Source organism: Mus musculus, chromosome 2 (assembly GCF_000001635.26).
Source record: "Mus musculus strain C57BL/6J chromosome 2, GRCm38.p6 C57BL/6J".
NCBI classification, from domain to species: Eukaryota; Metazoa; Chordata; class Mammalia; order Rodentia; family Muridae; genus Mus; species Mus musculus.
The window spans coordinates 91,677,636-91,695,762 of record NC_000068.7 but is presented as its reverse complement, the minus strand read 5'-3'; the positions used below and the strand labels follow the sequence as shown (position 1 = coordinate 91,695,762).

At 45.3% G+C, this 18,127-nt stretch overlaps 1 protein-coding gene across 8 annotated transcripts in view; it reads left to right on the top strand.

Annotated features, from left to right (window-relative positions):
• Atg13 (autophagy related 13) overlaps window positions 1-18,127 on the top strand; it is a 35,986-nt gene that overhangs the window by 14,835 nt on the left and 3,024 nt on the right. Inside the window, exons 3-17 of one of the 8 annotated variants that reach the window (NM_001355417.1) lie at window positions 1,758-1,838; window positions 3,216-3,335; window positions 5,926-5,972; window positions 6,982-7,122; window positions 9,222-9,262; window positions 9,885-9,981; window positions 10,514-10,612; window positions 11,004-11,094; window positions 12,862-12,960; window positions 13,654-13,737; window positions 14,068-14,204; window positions 15,306-15,420; window positions 15,766-15,843; window positions 16,334-16,450; window positions 16,908-17,036. In NM_001355417.1, coding sequence (NP_001342346.1) covers window positions 1,758-1,838; window positions 3,216-3,335; window positions 5,926-5,972; window positions 6,982-7,122; window positions 9,222-9,262; window positions 9,885-9,981; window positions 10,514-10,612; window positions 11,004-11,094; window positions 12,862-12,960; window positions 13,654-13,737; window positions 14,068-14,204; window positions 15,306-15,420; window positions 15,766-15,843; window positions 16,334-16,450; window positions 16,908-17,036 — 1,476 coding nt within the window. Of the gene's footprint in view, window positions 1-1,757; window positions 1,839-3,215; window positions 3,336-5,925; window positions 5,973-6,981; window positions 7,123-9,221; window positions 9,263-9,884; window positions 9,982-10,513; window positions 10,613-11,003; window positions 11,095-12,861; window positions 12,961-13,626; window positions 13,738-14,067; window positions 14,205-15,305; window positions 15,421-15,765; window positions 15,844-16,333; window positions 16,451-16,907; window positions 17,037-18,127 lie in introns of all 8 variants that reach the window. The other 7 variants (NM_001355416.1, NM_001355420.1, NM_001355419.1 and 4 more) reach the window with 7 other exon arrangements.

Sequence of the window (18,127 nt, the reverse complement as noted above, 5' to 3'; positions counted from 1 at the left end):
GTGGAGTTGGGGGTGTAACTAAAAAGTAGCTTCCAATTTTCCACAGCTACTTGTTCAAAAAAATTTTTTTTATAAGGCTGTCTGTAGAAATGTCAAAGTGTTATCTCAGGCTGTTGGCACTGTATGTTCCCTTGGGATGGGAACAAAGACTGAACTGGAATGGGCAGCCTTTCGGCATCTTCCTCACTGCTTCAACTAACACCAGAACGTCCAGTGTGTTAGTGACTTCCCTTGTTCTGTAACCAAATTCTTGAAGTAACCTGAGGGAGGAAGCTTTTGTTTTGTCTCATAGTTGAGAGAATGTAGTCTATCCTGAAGGCTGGAGGCTGCTGGCTCATCATGTGGGATCAGGATGCAGAGAAATGAAAATTCCAGCGCTCATCTGGCTGACTCTTGGTTTTGAGATAAGGTTTCACTTTGTAATCCAGGCAGGCCTCAAACCCATACAGTCCCACGTCAGCCTTCCCAGTGCTAGGATTACACGTGTGAGCACTGCTCTGTATTCCCATTTTCCCTTTTCACATTCTGTTTGTTTGTTTGTTTGTTTGTTTGTTTTTCAAAACAGGGTTTTCTGTATAGCCCTGGCTGTCCTGGAACTCACTTTGTAGACCAGGCTGGCCTCAAACTCAGAAATCCACCTGCCTCTGCCTCCTGAGTGCTGGGATTAAAGGTGTACGCCACCACGCCCGGCTTTTTTTTTTTTTTAAGATTTATTTATTCATTTATTATATGGAAGTACACTGTAGCTGTCTTTAGACACACCAGAAGAGGGCATCAGATCTCATTACAGATGATTGTGAGCCGCCATGTGGTTGCTGGGATTTGAACTCAGGACTTTCAGAAGAGCAGTCAGTGATCTTAACTGCTGAGCCATCTCACCAGCCCTTCACATTCTTATTACTCCTTTTGTTTGTGTGGGTGTGTTTGTGGGGGTGTAGGGTGTGTGGGGATGTATACACACATGCACGAATGTGCACATACCACAGCACTTGTGGAAGTCAGCAGACAATTTAGAGGAGTCTGTTCCCTCCTTCCACCATGTGGGTCATGGTGATTGAATTTAGTTCCTCAGGTTTGCTGGCAACTTCTTTAATCTACCCAACCATCTTGCCAGTCCTTAAATGTCAGTCTGCAGCGTGCGTGCGTGTGCGCTTATTTATGTGTGGTGTGTATACACTTGTGCTCAGGTGGTTCAAAGAGGATGTTAATTGTTCAGAGGTGGAGCTACAGGTACATGTAGCAGGTCTGGCTTTTGTGGGTGCTGGGGCCCGACTCTAGTCATCAGTACTGTGCAGCCAGCACTCTTCGCTACTGTAGTCTCTCCAGCTTCCCTTTCTGTTTTCTGTGTATGCCAGCCCAGTGAGTGAGATGATCCCACCTACATTCACCCTCTCAGACACACTCACAGATCTGTTTCTCTAATACAGATAATACACATTGGTTGGTTGGTTGGTTTTTTTTGTTTTTGTTTTCAAGACAGGGTTTCTCTGTGTAGCCCTGGCTGTCCTCAAAGTCACTCTCAGAAATCCACTTTCTCTGCCTCCCAAGTGCCAGAGCTAAAGGCATGTGCCACCATGCCTGTAGCTAGCCTCTTTTTAGCCCTGCTTAGGCAGAATTTTAAACCCATAAGAATCTAAATCATTTTCTTTTCTTCTTTCTTCCTCTTCTCTGGTTCTCTCCCATTCCCTTTCACTTTTCCTGGCAGTGCTCAGGCTCTAAGCTCAAGCCATATTTCTTATTTTGTGTTTTGGTTTCAGACTGTCCAAGTGATTGTCCAGGCTCGACTTGGAGAAAAGATTTGCACCCGCTCATCATCTTCCCCGACGGGTTCAGATTGGGTAAATTAATTAATTTCTTTCTCTCTCTCTCTCTCTCTCCTTCCCTCCCTCCCTCCCTCCCTCCCTCCCTCCCTCCCTCCCTCCCTCCTTCTCTCTCTCTCTCTTTCTTTCTTTCTTTCTTTCTTTCTTTCTTTCTTTCTTTCTTTCTTTTTTTCAGTTTTTTGAGACGGTTTCTCTGTTTAGCCCTGGCTGATCTGGAACTCACTTTGTAGACCAGGCTGGCCTCGAACTCAGAAATCCTCCTGCCTCTGCCTCCCAAGCGCTGGGATTAAAGGTGTGTACCACTACTGCCCGGCCAGATTGGGTAAATTTCTATTTGCTAATGGGTGTGTATACAGTATGATGTTTGTCAAAAGGAATGAATATAAGAGGTCCTACTGCCATGTGAGGCGTACTGCTTATAGGGTTGCTAAATCATTTGACTCCTTATATAGAGAGTATGTACATTCTTTATAAAAATTAGTCTCCTATTCATCTGGGCCTTGATTTTCTGCTGTAACAGATGGTAAAATTTAGTACTTAAGAAATAAAATAGTCTTTTGGTTGCTAATCTTTGTAGAAGGTAACCTTTTTAGCCTTATACTGCCCCTTGTCCATGTCTCCTTGGGGTAACCAGGCCCATTGTGCACTGAATTGGCCTAGAGGGAGGGAAGCTAATTGTAGGTGCAGTACAGGAGCCTGGTCAGCTGAGTGCACAGGCAACAAACATTCCCGGAACAGCTTTGGAGAAAGGGGGATCTAGGGGGCTGGAGAGATGGCTTAGCGGTTAAGAGCACGGACTGCTTTTCCAAAGGTCCCGAGTTCAAATCCCAGCAACCACATGGTGGCTCACAACCATCTGTAACAAGATTTGACACTCTCTTCTGGAGTATCTGAAGACAGCTAGAAAGAAAGGGGGTATTTATGCCCCTAGGGAGGTAGCCATGGTTTGTGTGACCACATACCATTGGCCCTTGGCCATGGCAAGGGTGTTGGAAGATGCTTCATCTGAGTACTCAGGGGCTGTAGGGAGGGCGGGACATGAACAAGTTAAGCAAGGACTGAGGCTTATAACTGTCGGGTAATAGATTCTGATTGAGGTGGGGGTGGGGGTGCAGCTTTATGGCACCAGGTTGAGAGCAGGGAGACAGCCAAGTCCTGCCATTCTCATATTTGGGGTATCTGTGGTTTAAGCTTCTGTGACCCTTCCCCCTTTCCCCTGGGCCATTACATTCCCATAGCCTGAGACTTGAGAGGCTCCAGTACAAACTGTTTTCCATAGGGAAGGAAGAAGTAGCTTAATGTTTCTAATACTAAAGCAATACCTGCATGCACTACTCTATGTCCCTATAATACTCCTTGAGATGGTTTCACACATAAATTGCTCTTGGTTTTTAGTTCAATTTAGCAATCAAAGACATCCCAGAAGTCACCCATGAAGCAAAGAAGGCCCTGTCAGGGCAGCTGCCTGCTGTGGGGCGATCTATGTGTGTGGAAATCTCACTCAAGACTTCTGAGGTAAGGCAACGGCTGGACTTGGGGGTCTTATTTTGCATGCAAGGCTCTTCATCCTCTGCTTCCAATTCATTTTTAGCTTGATACATGTTCCTTTTCTTTCTGAGTTTCTCATCATTTTTTGAATTGGGGCTTATTTATTTATCTATTTATTTATTTTTGTTATGCTGGGTATTAAGCCTAGTTATTGCCCATGCTTATATAATGCAGGAATGTTACAAGGCTGAGGAATTCTGCATTTAGCATTTTCTTGCTCACTTGCTCAGAATAATATACAGGACGGTTTCACTAATGGAATCAGCTAAAAAAAAAAGTAACTTAAGTAATAATAACCTTTTCTAAACTAATGTCTGTAGACATTAGGTCGGGTTCTTCCTCCCAGCCCCATGCACCAGAAATCAGTCTCAGATCAAAATATATTTACAGCCGGGCGTGGTGGCGCACGCCTTTAATCCCAGAGGCAGGCGGATTTCTGAGTTCGAGGCCAGCCTGGTCTACAAAGTGAGCTCCAGGACAGCCAGGGCTATACAGAGAAACCCTGTCTCGAAAAACCAAAAAACCCAAAAAAAAAAAAAAAAAAAAAAAAAAAAAAACAAAATATATTTACACATACCTTGGCCATATAGCTAGGCTCTTCTCTAACTAGATCATAACTAAAATAACCCATTTATTTTAACCTACATGGTGCCACATGACTGGTTACCTGTGCTCAGGCACCAAAATTCTTTCTGCTTCCCAGATGTCCCACCAGATTCTACCCTTTCTTTCCTATAGGACATTAGTTTTTTTAATTGACAGGTGATGAATCCATACAATACACAGGATATTTTCTCTACAGTTTCCCTTTTTGTTCATATGAATTTAAGATTGATGTGCATTTAGCTTTTACATTACTAAGAACATTTTTTACTTACTATTATGCAAAAATTACATAGAACCTTTAAGAAAAAAAATGTGTCATTTTGGATTTTAGACTATTTGCAATTGGCTTTATTTTATCAGCAGGAAGTCCCACCTGACCTCATGGTGTAGACCACTGTAGTCTAGAATTTACAGAGATCTGCCTGTCGCTTGTCTCCTGTGTGCTACCACCCTGCTCAAATAGTTCACCTCGATTCTAAATCAGTGTAATGCTTTAATTTCAAAAGCAACACATGTGAACTGTAGTGGCATTCTAAATTTACTTAAAATCTCAAGTGATAATGATGGATAAGTAGAGAAAATAACAGAGGTTGTTATCTGCCCAGCTCTAATGCTTTAAGACCTATTATAAATATAAATGTTTTGTGTCTTTTATTTGGGAACTAAATTATGAAAGGTAGGGTTGAAACTCCCAAATAATATTTATCATGACAGATGTCACTTTAAAATTGGCACCTGTAGAAGTGAAGTGAAAGGCTCTCCCATCACTTGGATGTTTTCAGCCTTTCTAAAGGGTGGTTTAGAGAAGGTACATCGAAGTTTTAGGACTGGAGATGGAGACAAGTAGTATAGCCCAGGTGCATGTACAGAGCCCTGCAAAGCACTATCCAAACCACATACTCCTGTCCAGTGTGGTGCCCCCACCCCATCCCAGCACTAGGGAAATGGAAGCAGAAGGATTGAGAGGTTTTTAGCCAGTCTATCTTATATGAGACTCTCCTGTTCCAATTTTAATGTATGTTCAGCCTAAGTGAGCATCAGACTGTCTCAGAAAATAGAGCCTAGGTTTGCTGGTATGGCTCAGTGGGTGAGGCGCTTGTCATCAAGTCTGATGACTGACGTTTGCTCCCTGAATCTGTGTAGTAGAAGAGAACCAGCACAAGGTACAGTATGGTACTCTGGCTTCAGTGTGTATGCTGTGGCCCCACCCCCAACACTAAGGAAGAAAGGGCAAACTGAAAACAGTCTATTTTCTTAGCCAGCTACCTTAAATCTAGAAATGTGCTTAGAGATTGAGGATGTATACAGAGGATGTATACATCTCTCAGTGCTTGTGCGTGCGTGCGTGCGTGCGTGTGTGTGTGTGTGTGTGTGTGTGTGTGTGTGTTTTCTTCCAGCCCTGTTTGTTTGTAACAAAATCTCAAGATAGTTCAGACTTGCCTTAAGCTTGCTATACAGCCAAGGGTGACCTTGAACTCCTGATGCTCCTGCCTTCACATCCCAAGCTCTGGGGTTGCAGTTGTAGACCACTATGCCTTGCCCCTCAATGCTGTTTATTTTTATTGTAGTGGTTAAAAAAAAGTAGAAATAACTAAAAAAAATATGAGATGTGGCTGAATAAAATGCTAGTCATAGTATACAGTGTAACCACGAACACAAAGTGTGGAGATTCTGCCTGTGTTGCTGAGGAGACTCACAGAGAGCATGAAGCCTGCAGTTGATCCCCAGTGTAACAAAAGATAAGAAAGTTCAGTCTCTCAATCTTTATTTCTCTGTCTCCCTCTCCTCTCTAATTTTTAGTTAAAAGGAAAATTCCATGTTTGTTGAAAAGTAAGATAAAAATGATCCAGCTTTTTAGAAAGTTGCTGTTTTTCAATAAGTTGGGTTTTTTTTTCCTTTTGGTTTATTTCTTTATTTATATTGAAATATATTTCTCCTGTCCCGTCTGTAGGGAGATTCTATGGAGTTGGAAATTTGGTGTCTTGAAATGAATGAAAAGTAAGTGTTTCTGTGTCAGACTCCTTGGTTATGGGGGCTGAGGCTAAGCAGTGACATCATGTGAAAGCAGGCTTTGTAGTCAGCCACAGAGAGGCGTTCTGACCACTCAGCAGAGCCAGCAGGCTTGGCTATGACGGGCTTCACGCTTGGCTTCCAGCCTAGCACAGAGATGACCTTCAGAGGGGTGTGTGTCCAGGGCAATTCACTCAGAATGGAGAAAGGAGCCACAGCAGCCATGCAAAAGATTTCTTGTTTTCCCAGAGAACAGCTCGTTCTCTGATGAAGTCCCCTGTAAGATCCAGCAACATGGCCGTCAGTGAGGTCTCCCATACTTCGATGGGCTGGAATTTTACTCCTTCCCTATTATTGTTTTTCAAGGCAGATTAGCTCACCACCTGCCTGAAGCTTGAGTTTTCTTTTTTTCTTTTTAAAGACTTATTTATTTTATATATGCGAGTACACTGTAGCTGTCCTCAGACACATCAGAAGAGGGCCTTGGATCCCATTACAGATGGTTGTGAGCCACCATGTGATTGCTGGGAACTCAACTCAGGACCTCTGGAAGAGCAGTCAGTGCTCTTAACCACTGAGCCATCTCTCCAGCCCCGAAGCTTGAGTTTTCAAATAGAACATGTGTGGAGTATGGACATTTGTTTTTCTTGAATAGAAAGTAGTTGATAGGTTATTATCCAAAATTTTTGTACCAAGTAAGTTTTTTCCTCCAGATTTTCAGCATACAACTAAATAGCTCATAAGACAGAACCTTGGAAATAAGCAGCAGGTTGAGTACAATTTGCAATATTGTTGGGTTGTTTTTATACTGCCTTTTTAGAAGTAGATAAAAACAGAGGGTTCTGGTGCTTGCCTGTGTCTAATATAAGAAGAAGCACACGCTGGCTTACTTCAGCAATGTGTTGGTAGAGCTCTAAGTACATCTTTAGTTCAGAATGTGTTTTGCAGACTTGCAGCGTCCCAAAAGATAGACTGGCAGTGTTTTTGTGCTCCTCAGGTGTGACAAAGAAATCAAAGTTTCCTACACTGTATACAACCGATTGTCACTGCTGCTGAAGTCTCTTCTCGCTATTACAAGGGTGACACCAGCCTATCGACTCTCCAGGAAGCAAGGGCATGAATATGTAATTTTGTACAGGTAAGATCAAGGATCTTGCTTTACTTCTCAGCCTCCTTACAGTGCACACTGTCTGGCATTCACGTGTTCTTGATTACTTATAACGCTATAGTTTTGCAACTGTCCTCATGAACCTCAGCTTTTCAGAGTCACTAGACCAACTGCCCTTTTGTCTCGGTATAGTTCCAGTTCCTGGGGGATGGATGATAAATTCCTGCAAACATACATTTGTTTGTTTGTTTGTTTGTTTGTTTGTTTATTCTCTTGACCCCCTTTTCTCTTTCTGAGGCAGTGTCTCACTGTGTAGTCTTAGCTGTCCTGTTGCTTACTGCTATGTAGGCCAGGATGGACTTGAACTCAGAGAGATCCTCTACTTCCCAGGTGCTCGGAGTGAAGGAAGGTGTGCACACTAAGCCCAGCCAATTTTAATTTCCTTAAAAAACGCTTTGTGCCGGGCAGTGGTAGCACATGCCTTTAATCCCATCACTGAGGGGCTGGAAGCAGGAGGAACAAGTGTTCAAACGCATCCTCAGCTGCTTAACTCTGAGGCCATCCTGGGTGACACAAGAGCAAACAAGCAAACAAATAAGCTTTCCGTGAATGATTCTATAGCCTCTTCTCTTCCAGAGCTAAATTCAACTTCCTAGGTCTGACAAAGCGCTAATTCAGTTTAAGAGTATTTGTCTATAGCTGAAAAGAACTAGTCAGCAGTTTAAGTATTGTCTGTGAGGTCAGTAATTCACCTCAGCATGTTTTCCTGAGTTCCATTTTAGTGCAAGTAGTTTATGAGGTATAGAGGCTCTATACTTAGTGGTGGGGTTTTCCCTCCTGTGTGGGGGAGTGGAAGTTGGTGTTTTTGAGACGGGTCTTTCCATGTGCCCCTGGCTGTCCTGTAATGTGCTGTGTAGAACAGGATGGCCTAGAAGCACAGATCACTGACTGCACATAGAGAGGACAGTAGCTGATCAAGCCTAGGTGGGCAGGGTGGAGCATCAGATCCCTTGTTAGTTTGCCTGGTCAGCTGGTGGGGAGGGGATGTAGTAAAGTCATCAGGAATGCTTTGTGTTGGAGAGGAGCTGTTGATTTTAGCCTTTGTCAAAAGTAGAGCTGACCTGTAGGACTACCATTTTAGTATGGAGGGACCAAAGATAATTGCCAGTTACACAGGAGCAAACTTACTGAGAATATTTACCAAGTAAGTCTTCCTTAACTCTAACTTGACAGTTCCCTAACATTTCTCTCTCAGATATCAAGTTGTGTGTTTGTTGAGAATTATTAGACTTGTTTTGTTTTGTTTTGTTTTGTTTTGTTTTGTTTTGTTTTGTTTTGTTTTTGAGACAGGGTTTCTCTGTGTAGCCCTGGCTGTCCTGGAACTCACTTTGTAGACCAGGCTGGCCTCAAACTCAGAAATCCACCTGCCTCTGCCTCCCGAGTGCTGGGATTAAAGGCGTGTGCCAACATCACCCGGCTGAGAATTATTAGACTTTGGCTGTAATAGATCTTTTTAGTCTTCACTCATTTCTTATTGTGTCTGTTACTTTTTTTGTTGCTGTGGCAAAAGCCTTACAAGAAACCGTTTAAGGGTGGATGCAATGGCCTTGCCACAGGTAAAGGACCTGCCACAGAAGCTTGGGTATTTATGGAGGACCTAGCCATTTCTGCCATCTCAGCCTATTTTCCTCCTCCATCTCCCTCTCCCTCCCTCCTTCTCTCCCTCCCTCCTTCTCTCTCTTCTTTTTTTTCTCTCTCTCTCCTCTCCCTCTTCCTCCCCCTTTCCCTCCCTCCATCCCTCTGTCTTCTCTCTTTGTTTTTGTTTTTGAGACAGAGTTTCTCTGTGTAGCCCTGGCTATCCTAGAGCTCGCTATGTAGACCAGGCTGGCCTTGAACTCACAGAGATTCACCCGCCTCTGGCTCCTGAGTGCTAGGATTAAAGGCTTATGGGTCATTGTGTCTTATGTAGCTATCACCTTATGGGTGTTTGTGCCCAGGGCTTAGTTGAGTGAGGAAAGTTGTCCGTGCAGATGAGAAAGTGGGGCTTGTTTAGGCTATTTCTCAGTGTTTTAGCCATGGCCTTCGAGAGTGTAGAGTGGGATGTCACTTCTTTTTTTCATTCCCTACAGGATTTATTTTGGGGAAGTTCAACTGAATGGCTTAGGAGAAGGTATGTATGCATTCAGGCCAGAAACATTTGTGGTGTTAAGAGCTGTACTGACTTCAGAGATGGGCTCAATTGTTGCTTGGCTACGTGACTAACCTTGTATAGCACACCATAACTTTAAAGTGTATACTACAGTAAGGAAACATAAAGAGGCGCGTGCCAGTTGACTAAGGAGCTACCAGGGTTGAAATACTAATTTTTGAAAAGTTTCAGCCGGAATTCAGTGTGTGGGGTTTCTCATTCCCTTTCCCTCTCTCCCCCTCCCGTCTGCTGCCCTTCCTCCCCTCCCCTCTCACCTCACTCATGTCTTTCTCCTCCCCTTCCTGCATGCTGATTAAGCCCTGTGCTACTGGCCCAGTGCTTTCCTTGTGGTTTGTCTCTGCTCTGCTCTGCCTGTCTTGTACTGGGATTAAAGACGTGCATGCCACCAAATCCCTCTCTCTCTCTTTTTGTTTTTAAACATCAGGTCAGTAGAGAGTATATGCTAGTGTGGACACACAAGAGTGAAGTTGCTTTCCTTGTACGCTGAATCAGCAAGTAATGCCAGTGACCTAGATAGCAGGCTGGCCAAGAACGGTTGGTGTCAGCCTTCTTTGGACATAAGTTGATATTTCCTCTCTTCTAGGCTTCCAGACAGTTCGAGTTGGAACAGTGGGCACCCCTGTGGGCACCCTCACTCTTTCCTGTGCTTATAGAATTAACTTGGCATTCATGTCCACCAGGTGAGGAAGAGGTCAGGGTCCATTAAGAGCTTTCCAAGGATGTTAAAAGTTCTGGCTTCTCCAGAACTCCAAGGCTAAAACTACAGTTCATGCTGATGAGAGCTGAAAGCCACCCTTCCCAGAATGCATTTGAGAGAGAGAGAGAGAGAGAGAAAGAAAGTAAGTGCTCGTGCGCACATCACTGTCATAGTGGAGATTTTTTTTTTTTTCCGAGTCAGGGTTTCTCTGTATCGCCCTGGCTGTCCTGGAACTCATTCTATAGACCAGGCTGGCCTCGAACTCAGAAATCCGCCTGCCTCTGCCTCCCAAGTGCTGGGATTAAAGGTGTGCGCTACCACGCCCGGCTCATGGTGGAGATTTTAAGTGTCCCTAGCCAAGCTGTCCAGAAGTAAAGTTGTGGCTTATATTTAGAGACTGTAGCATTAAGGTTCTGGGTAGACCTGAAGTGACTATGCCATAATGGGCCCTCTGGACTTGAAGGTGACTTGGAAGATATTCTAACAAATACTGTATTGTGCTTCTTGCATTACAGGCAATTTGAGAGGACCCCACCTATCATGGGGATTATCATTGATCACTTTGTTGACCGTCCCTATCCCAGCTCTTCTCCTATGCACCCCTGTAATTACAGGTAAGGGCTGAGACGAGTCTCCCCCAAGCTACAGCTAAGCAATAGCAGCCTCGAGCCATGTGGGTAGAAATGAAAAGGCTAGTTTTGTTCTCGCTGCTGCCTGTTAGGTACACCAAGGCCTGAGCCACCGTATCTAGGAACTAACTGGGTGTTCAGGTTTGTGGCCACATCACCTCCTCCAGGTTATTTGGGGACTGCAAGATGTCGGGACTTTGTGAACTATGAAAAATGGTTTTTGGTTTGCTGTCTGGCTTTATAATCTCTGGCTAGAACTCGTTGACACAGCTCCCAGCCTTTCCTAAGCACTGTTTGCATACTTTCTGAAGTCGGCTATTGTGATTATATAAACTCCATCGTCGTTCCTCCCTCCCTCCCTCCCTCCCGACGGTAGAACTGCTGAGGACGCAGGGGTCGCGTACCCGTCAGTGGAAGACTCTCAGGAAGTGTGTACCACATCTTTTTCCACATCCCCTCCCTCCCAGGTAGGAAAAGGGTTATGGGGGCTGTGTGTATTCGTGTGGGCTTTAGGGAATGTTGTCCAAACTTAATCTATGCCCTTTGGTGATGAGATCACTCTAACATGCATGTGTTGATTTAGTTGCTCCATTTTTAGTTTAGTTTTGTTTTGTTTTTGTTTTGTTTTGTTTTGTTTTCAAAATAGGGTTTCTCTGACTAGCCTTTGCTGTCCTAGAACTCACTCTGTAAACCAGGCTGACCTCGAACTGAGAGATCCACCTCCCTCTGCCTCCTGAGTGCTAGGATTAAAAGTGTCTACTACCACTCCTTGCTTATTTTCTTAATAAGTAATAAATTTCACTTCATAATAGTAGACTATGTACCAAAGAGCAGGAAGTACTTAATATAAAATTGAAAACAACATGCAGAAGCACTGCTTTTCTTCAAGCTGATACAGCCATCTGCCTGCCTGGCCACGCCCTCTCTACCTGCCTGGCCACGCCCTCTCTACCTGCCTGGCCACGCCCTCTGTCCAAGCATCTCAGCCACTGACTTTCCCACGGGAGCGAGTCTTGAGTGGCCACACAGTTCCTTCAGTAAGTCCTGCCCTGAATTCTGATGCCAGCATCCCCAGGAAGCGCAGCGCAGCCTTATGTAATCAGCATGGGCTGAGACTGACATCACCCCACACTCCTCAGGCTCCTTTACCTTCTGCCTCGTTGCTTCATCCTCTTCCCATCTAACTTGTTTAGGTTTCTGTTTTTAAGGTAGTGCTTTGCATGGATTCTTGGCTGGCCTAGAGCACACTACGTGGACCAGGCTGCCTTTGAATGACTTCGTGGCCATTCTCCTTTTCTTGCCTTCTGAGATTACGAGCATGCACATCATGACTTCTTTTGTTTGTTTGAAACAAGGTCTCATAACTTGCAGTGCAGCCAAGACTGTCTTTGAACGCCTGGTCCTCCTGTCTCCGTCTTCTAGGTGCTAGGATCAGGCATGTGTTCCCATGCTCAGCTACCAGTGTGTTAATTGGGAGATTTAATGTTGTTGTTTTCCATTAAAATTTTTTTACTACAGTTTTATTTTGGGGGGCTAGGGAACGCCATTTCTGCCACGTTACATGTGTGGCAGTCAGATTTAAAGCTGAAACAGGAGAACCCCAGATAATTAGGGTGTTTAAAGTAGCTTTGGAATCCTAAATGTTTAGCACACCCAAGCTTTTATTCTCAAGTTCTCCCAACTGCTAGACTATACACATGCGCGCGCGTGCACACACACACACACACTCACATACACTCACATACTGTATTCCCAGTCATTCCCAGGATGTCATACAGAAATGTACACCTAAGCTTACTAATAATATAGCCAGCAAATTTCAGCTTTTTGCCATGGTCTCTGCAGGCTGAGGGTGGGCTTCCTGAGCAAGGCCCTCAGTTCTGAGGTTGGTCTCCATAGGCTCGAGGCTCTCCTGAGGGAGCTGCTCCCTCACGTCCTCCCACACCTTTCAGCTAACGACAGATTAATGCCTGGCTCAGGCTTCTGTTTTGCCATGTCATTCCCACTTGAGTCAGTTCATTTTCTAGCTGCCTGTCAAAGAGGCACACCCTGAGCTAAATGTCCCCTCCTGGTTGCTGCTTTGGGAAGCCGGCTTGCACTCTTCTCCCTGCCTCTCAGTACTCTGTTCACTGCTCACTGCTGCCCCTTCTGGAGGTTTTTTCTTTCCCACTTCTTTCTCAAGTCCCTTTTCTTTTTTTCTTGTTTCTCCTGTCTCTCTGTGTGTCTGTGCACAGTGTGTGTTTACTGTCACAAAGGCACATTTTCAGACCCCTACTCCTGTGGTGACGGACACTCTGAGGGTCCCCATGGCAGGACTGGCCTTTTCCCATCAAGTGAGTTCATAATGGGAAAACGGGGATGATCAGATGGCTTCTTTCTACTTAACAAAATGAAAACAGAGTATAGGGTATAGTTATTTGGTCCCCAGATGTTCTGTGGGATTATTTTAAGGCTTGGTAATTGATTTTAGCAGGACATAGCCACAACCCAGCAACTAAAAATAGTGGTTTTTATTTACCCCTCCTCCTTCCGTTGATGTGAAAAGTACACACAGTTATTTATATCAGATTTCCAAATAAACAGTCCATGACTGGTAATCTTTCTATTTTCAATATAAACAGGAGCCGTCCATACCCAGGGGTGATAGAGGTGTGATTAGAGAAGATTGCTTTAGTTTCAAATGGATCTCAAGGATAGGGAGAAAATAGGGTGACTTGGGAAATGTGCCCCAGGATTGTACCCAGGGGATCTGCTGGGCTGGAAACAGGGAACTGGGGAGCCAGACACTCACTAAAGGCCCTTGGGAAGCTCTAGAGCTGGAGTCCTAATCCCAGATCAAAGAAATCTCTTTTTCCTTATTGAAAAAGGCTGGCCCACCCTTGGCCCTCATCCCACTGGGATCTGCTCCTGACTCTCTCCTGAGCTCTAGCATGGCTCACATGCTAGGATTGCCTTTTCTCCTTGCCTTTCCTCTGCCCCTCTGTTTTTCTCTTGCTCAGCTCTCAAGCTCTCGCCTTTCCTATCAGCCTGCTGTCCTGGGCCTTGGATCGGCTGACCTGGCTTATCCAGTAGTGTTTACTGCTGGCTTAAACACTACACACGCTCACCAGGTACCTTTCAAGATGGGGAGGACCATGGGCTTCCCAGGGCTGCCTCCTCTCCTGAGGAGCAACAGAGTAACTTGGAGGACTTTCATGATTTTCTAAGTGGGTGGATCCCCAGCTTTTGGAAGGGAATGACTTTGCCAGGGTTTCTCTATCTCTCTGCCTTCTCCCTTTGTAGTCATCACCACGCATGTCTTTCAGTAACCACATCCCAAGAGAATTAAGGTCCATGATGGCTGCCTACCTGGAGGAGGCCCTGGAGATGGGAAAGCTTATGAGGTTCACCAGCTGCTTCGCACTGCCATCGTTCACTTTGTCTTTCCATTCCCTCCAAAGCTGATGGTTCCTGGGAAGGAAGGCGGGGTAACTCTTGCTCCCAGCCACCCCACTCATGGTGCCCAGGCTGATCCCGAGAGACTGGTGATGCACATGCCTTCTGATGGGACCCATTGTGCCGCCACGCCCTCAAGCAGGTGAGTTCCATGAGTCATGGCCATCCAGGGACCTGGATACCCTGATAGACACAGGGCCTGGCAGTTTTTGTTCCCAAGATGTAACCCTTAAGGTCTTTGATGAGTGTCTAATATTGCAGCTGGTATGTAAGGAACCTATCTGGGTTTTAGCTGCTAAGAAGAATAGCAGGGCTTTTCCTTTTTTTTAACATTGTATGAGCATGCGCGCGCGCGCGCACACACACACACACACACACACACACACACACACACACACACACACACACACACACACACACACACACACACATTTGTGTAGTTTGCACCCTGACTGTCTCTGGAAAGCTGCACTGCAAGCACTGCAAGCTCTCCTTCCCTGTCTCCCCTGATCTGGACAGCCATAAGATAAAAAGAATAACATGCTCCTCTCCCTGGAAGTTTTCCATTGGAAAAATGCCCAATGTACTTTTTCATTGGCATAGTGGTGGGAAGGGAAATGTTTGGAAAAATTGTGTGTGCCAGTCAGGTAAAACAGTTTATTCCTGTCTTATCAAATGCTGATCTTTTTCACTCCAGCCCCAGTCACAATTAAGGAAGATCTATTATTTACTTGGCACTCCAGTTTTCTGATCCTGGACTCTGATGCTAATGTCTGGGAGTAGCTGACGATATGGACTCTGGGTGGTGAGGGCTCTGACTGTCAGGTCTTAGGAACTCAGAAGCCTTCTCAGTGAGATTAGAGACATGGATAACCAAACTCAGCTTTAAACTATAGGGCCTTATGGTGGTTTTTTAGGGAATCAGAAATAAGGGGCTAAAATGTGAGGTTGATTATGGTATTGATGAATGCTAAGGTGTAGCTGTGTGAGAGTTGCTTACTGTGTCTGGATAATGTGTTTGATTGTCTCTGGCATCTCTGATAGGATTTTATTGGAGCTCACACTTTTACAATGTAAAGTTTCATTCACGTGTGAACATTTAGTTGTCCAAGCAAGTCATCATCTTCCAAGCCAAGAGTCAGGACAGACATCTTCCCCAGGCTGTGTCTCCGCAGTGACTCCACAGGCACTAGAGATGTTCTGTGGTTTGAGAGTGAGCACCCACTTTCCATTTCTTCTTTAGTGAGGACACTGAGACTGTGTCTAACAGCAGTGAAGGACGGGCCTCACCCCATGACATCTTGGAGACTATCTTTGTCCGAAAAGTGGGAGCATTTGTCAACAAACCCATCAATCAGGTGATTCCTTCTGCCTCTGCCTAAGTGCTTATTATCTGTGTTCTTAGAGTAAGGTCCTCTGCACAGTGTCCTATAGAATTGCTGAAATTGCTTGCAGCATTTGTGTGTGTGCAAGTTTGAGGATTAATAATCAGCAGACCTATACTGCAATATATTGTTCCTCAGTAACTATGACTAAGCATTCCCAGCCAGAGTCCCATAATCCTCTGCTGGGAACATATAGGGGACAGGGAGGCAAGGAAGCCAGGGTCGCATGATGGGCTTCGGCTCCAGGCTGGCATCCTGTAAGAACCACATTTACTGTGGAGGGACAGGCAGGAGCACTTTCCTCCTTTCTCTCTTCAGGTGACTGTGACGAGTTTGGACATACCTTTCGCCATGTTTGCTCCCAAGAATTTGGAGCTGGAGGATGCTGATCCTATGGTGAGCCCACCAGCGACTGCGAGGGTCCAGTAGATGGGACAGTGCTCATCCTTCCTGGGCACTCAGTCTTCCACAGGACCTAAGCTAGGCTTTTTGGCTTATGGATTTGCAGCCAGCATTCAATCATTCCCCCAATCCCCTTTGTTTTGAGATAGAGACTTGTTACAAAGGTAAAACTGGCTTGGAACTCTATGTAGTGCAGGAAATGCTCCTCCATGCCCTCTTTTTTTTTTTTTTTTCTTTTTCCGAGTCAGGGTTTCTCTGTGTAGCCCTGGCTGTCCTGGAACTCACTCTGTAGACCAGGCTGCCCTCGTACTCAGAAATCCACCTGCCTCTGCCTCCCAAGTGCTGGGATTAAAGATGTACACCACCACGGCCTGGTTCCTCCATGCCCTCTTTAGCAATATATTTCTACCATAACTGTCAGACAGCTCACAGTAATCCATATTCTCCTCACGGAGTCTATACTGACCGCCTTATTCTGAATTAGGTGAATCCCCCGGAGTCCCCAGAGACCACATCTCCCCTCCATGGCAGCCTGCACTCAGATGGCTCCAGCGGGGGCAGCGGGGGCAGCACACATGACGACTTTGTTATGATTGACTTTGTAAGTTGCCACCACCACCCTTGGTCTTTGCTGGTCTCTGGAGAGTAAACTTAGAAGCATCTGTTACCTGGGAACAAGAGATCTCCCTCAGGATGGGGTGGTATACAGGCTACAGGGGCAGCATTTAGAGCCTGAGGACTTTTAATGTCATGTCTTTGCTTGAAATTCAGCTTGGATGGGTTTTCCAAAAGCCCTTTCCTTAGGAGACGTTTGAAGGGTCTAAGGGTCTAGATCATAAGCCTAAGCAGGGGAAGGAATGGCATCACCAGGACTTGCTCATTTCCAGACGAGCAAGGTGCAAAGACTCTTCCTCCCACTTAGGTGAGCCTAGAAGACTTTTCCTGGCTAATTCCTGACTACATATATAGATTACATACATAGCCTTGTACATAGATTAACTTTTTTAATTCTTCATGGTTCAAAGATGAACTAACCTGAGTTTGTATTGTTTTTAAAGAAACCAGCTTTTTCTAAAGACGACATTCTTCCAATGGACTTGGGGACCTTCTACCGTGAATTTCAGAACCCCCCTCAGCTGAGCAGCCTCTCCATAGATTTTGGAGCTCAGTCTATGGCGGAAGATTTGGTATGGAAACCCCTTCCCTCCCAGGGCTCCTCCTCCAGCCTCCTCTCCTCATCTGATAGTCACTCCTGTGCTACACTTCTAGAACTTTCTTTCTGTTACTCCATCCTGCCCTTGCCTTCTATCTTTGCTGAAAGAGAAAAGGAGTCTTTTTAACTGGCTTTCACCAAGTCCATGGTGCCTGGCAGTCGTCCTAAACTGCCTTGAGCTTGTTTTCTTGTTCACAGCACTTATACTTACTGTGTGTTTGTGCATGTAATGTGGCAGGAAGGGGGTCATGTACATGCCACAACACATGTGTGGAGCTCAGATCAGAGGACTGCTTTGTAGAGTTGCTGTCTCCTGCCTTTACCTGGGTTCCAAGAACCAAACTCCTGTTCTTAGGCTCACACGATAAGTGCGTTTTCTCAGGGCCACACAGCCGGCTCTTTTCTGTGCTTTCTTGGTGTTGCTCACACTTGCTGGGCCTGCTGCTTGCTGCCAGGCTGACCCATGGACTGGACAGAGGACACTTTGGTCCTGACTGAGGTCAGCATTCTTGTCTTTCTTGGAGGGCTTCCTTCTGCACTCAGCTCTTCTTATGTCCTGAGACAGACTTGATCACAGCATCTCTGCAGAAAGCATTTCCTATTTCCTGCATCTGAAGAGTAGAAGAGTGCCCTGAACAAACTGCAGACTCGGGCACTTACGCTATGAGATGGTCAGGTCTCACTGTGGAGTAGGACTGTGTGCCCTGCAGAAAGAAATCTGAGGCCCCAGGAAATGCTCTTGGTTTGATTTAGCAGAAAGCCATGCCCAACAATAATGGTGAGGGAAGTATTAGTGCAGTGGTTTTTTTTTTTTTTTTTTTTTTTGTAATAGAATTTCATAGCCCTGGCTGTCTTGGAGCTCATTCTGTAGACCAGGCTGGCCTTTTACTCAGAAATCTGCCTGCCTCTGCTGGGATTCAAAGTGTGCCCCCACACCTGTCCTTAACTTAAATGGGTATGTCTAAGCACCACACTAACACACATACTCTTACACACTTACTGTCTGTCTAACTGGGAACAAACCCTGGACCTTGCCTATGTAAGACAAGTACTCTACCACTGAAT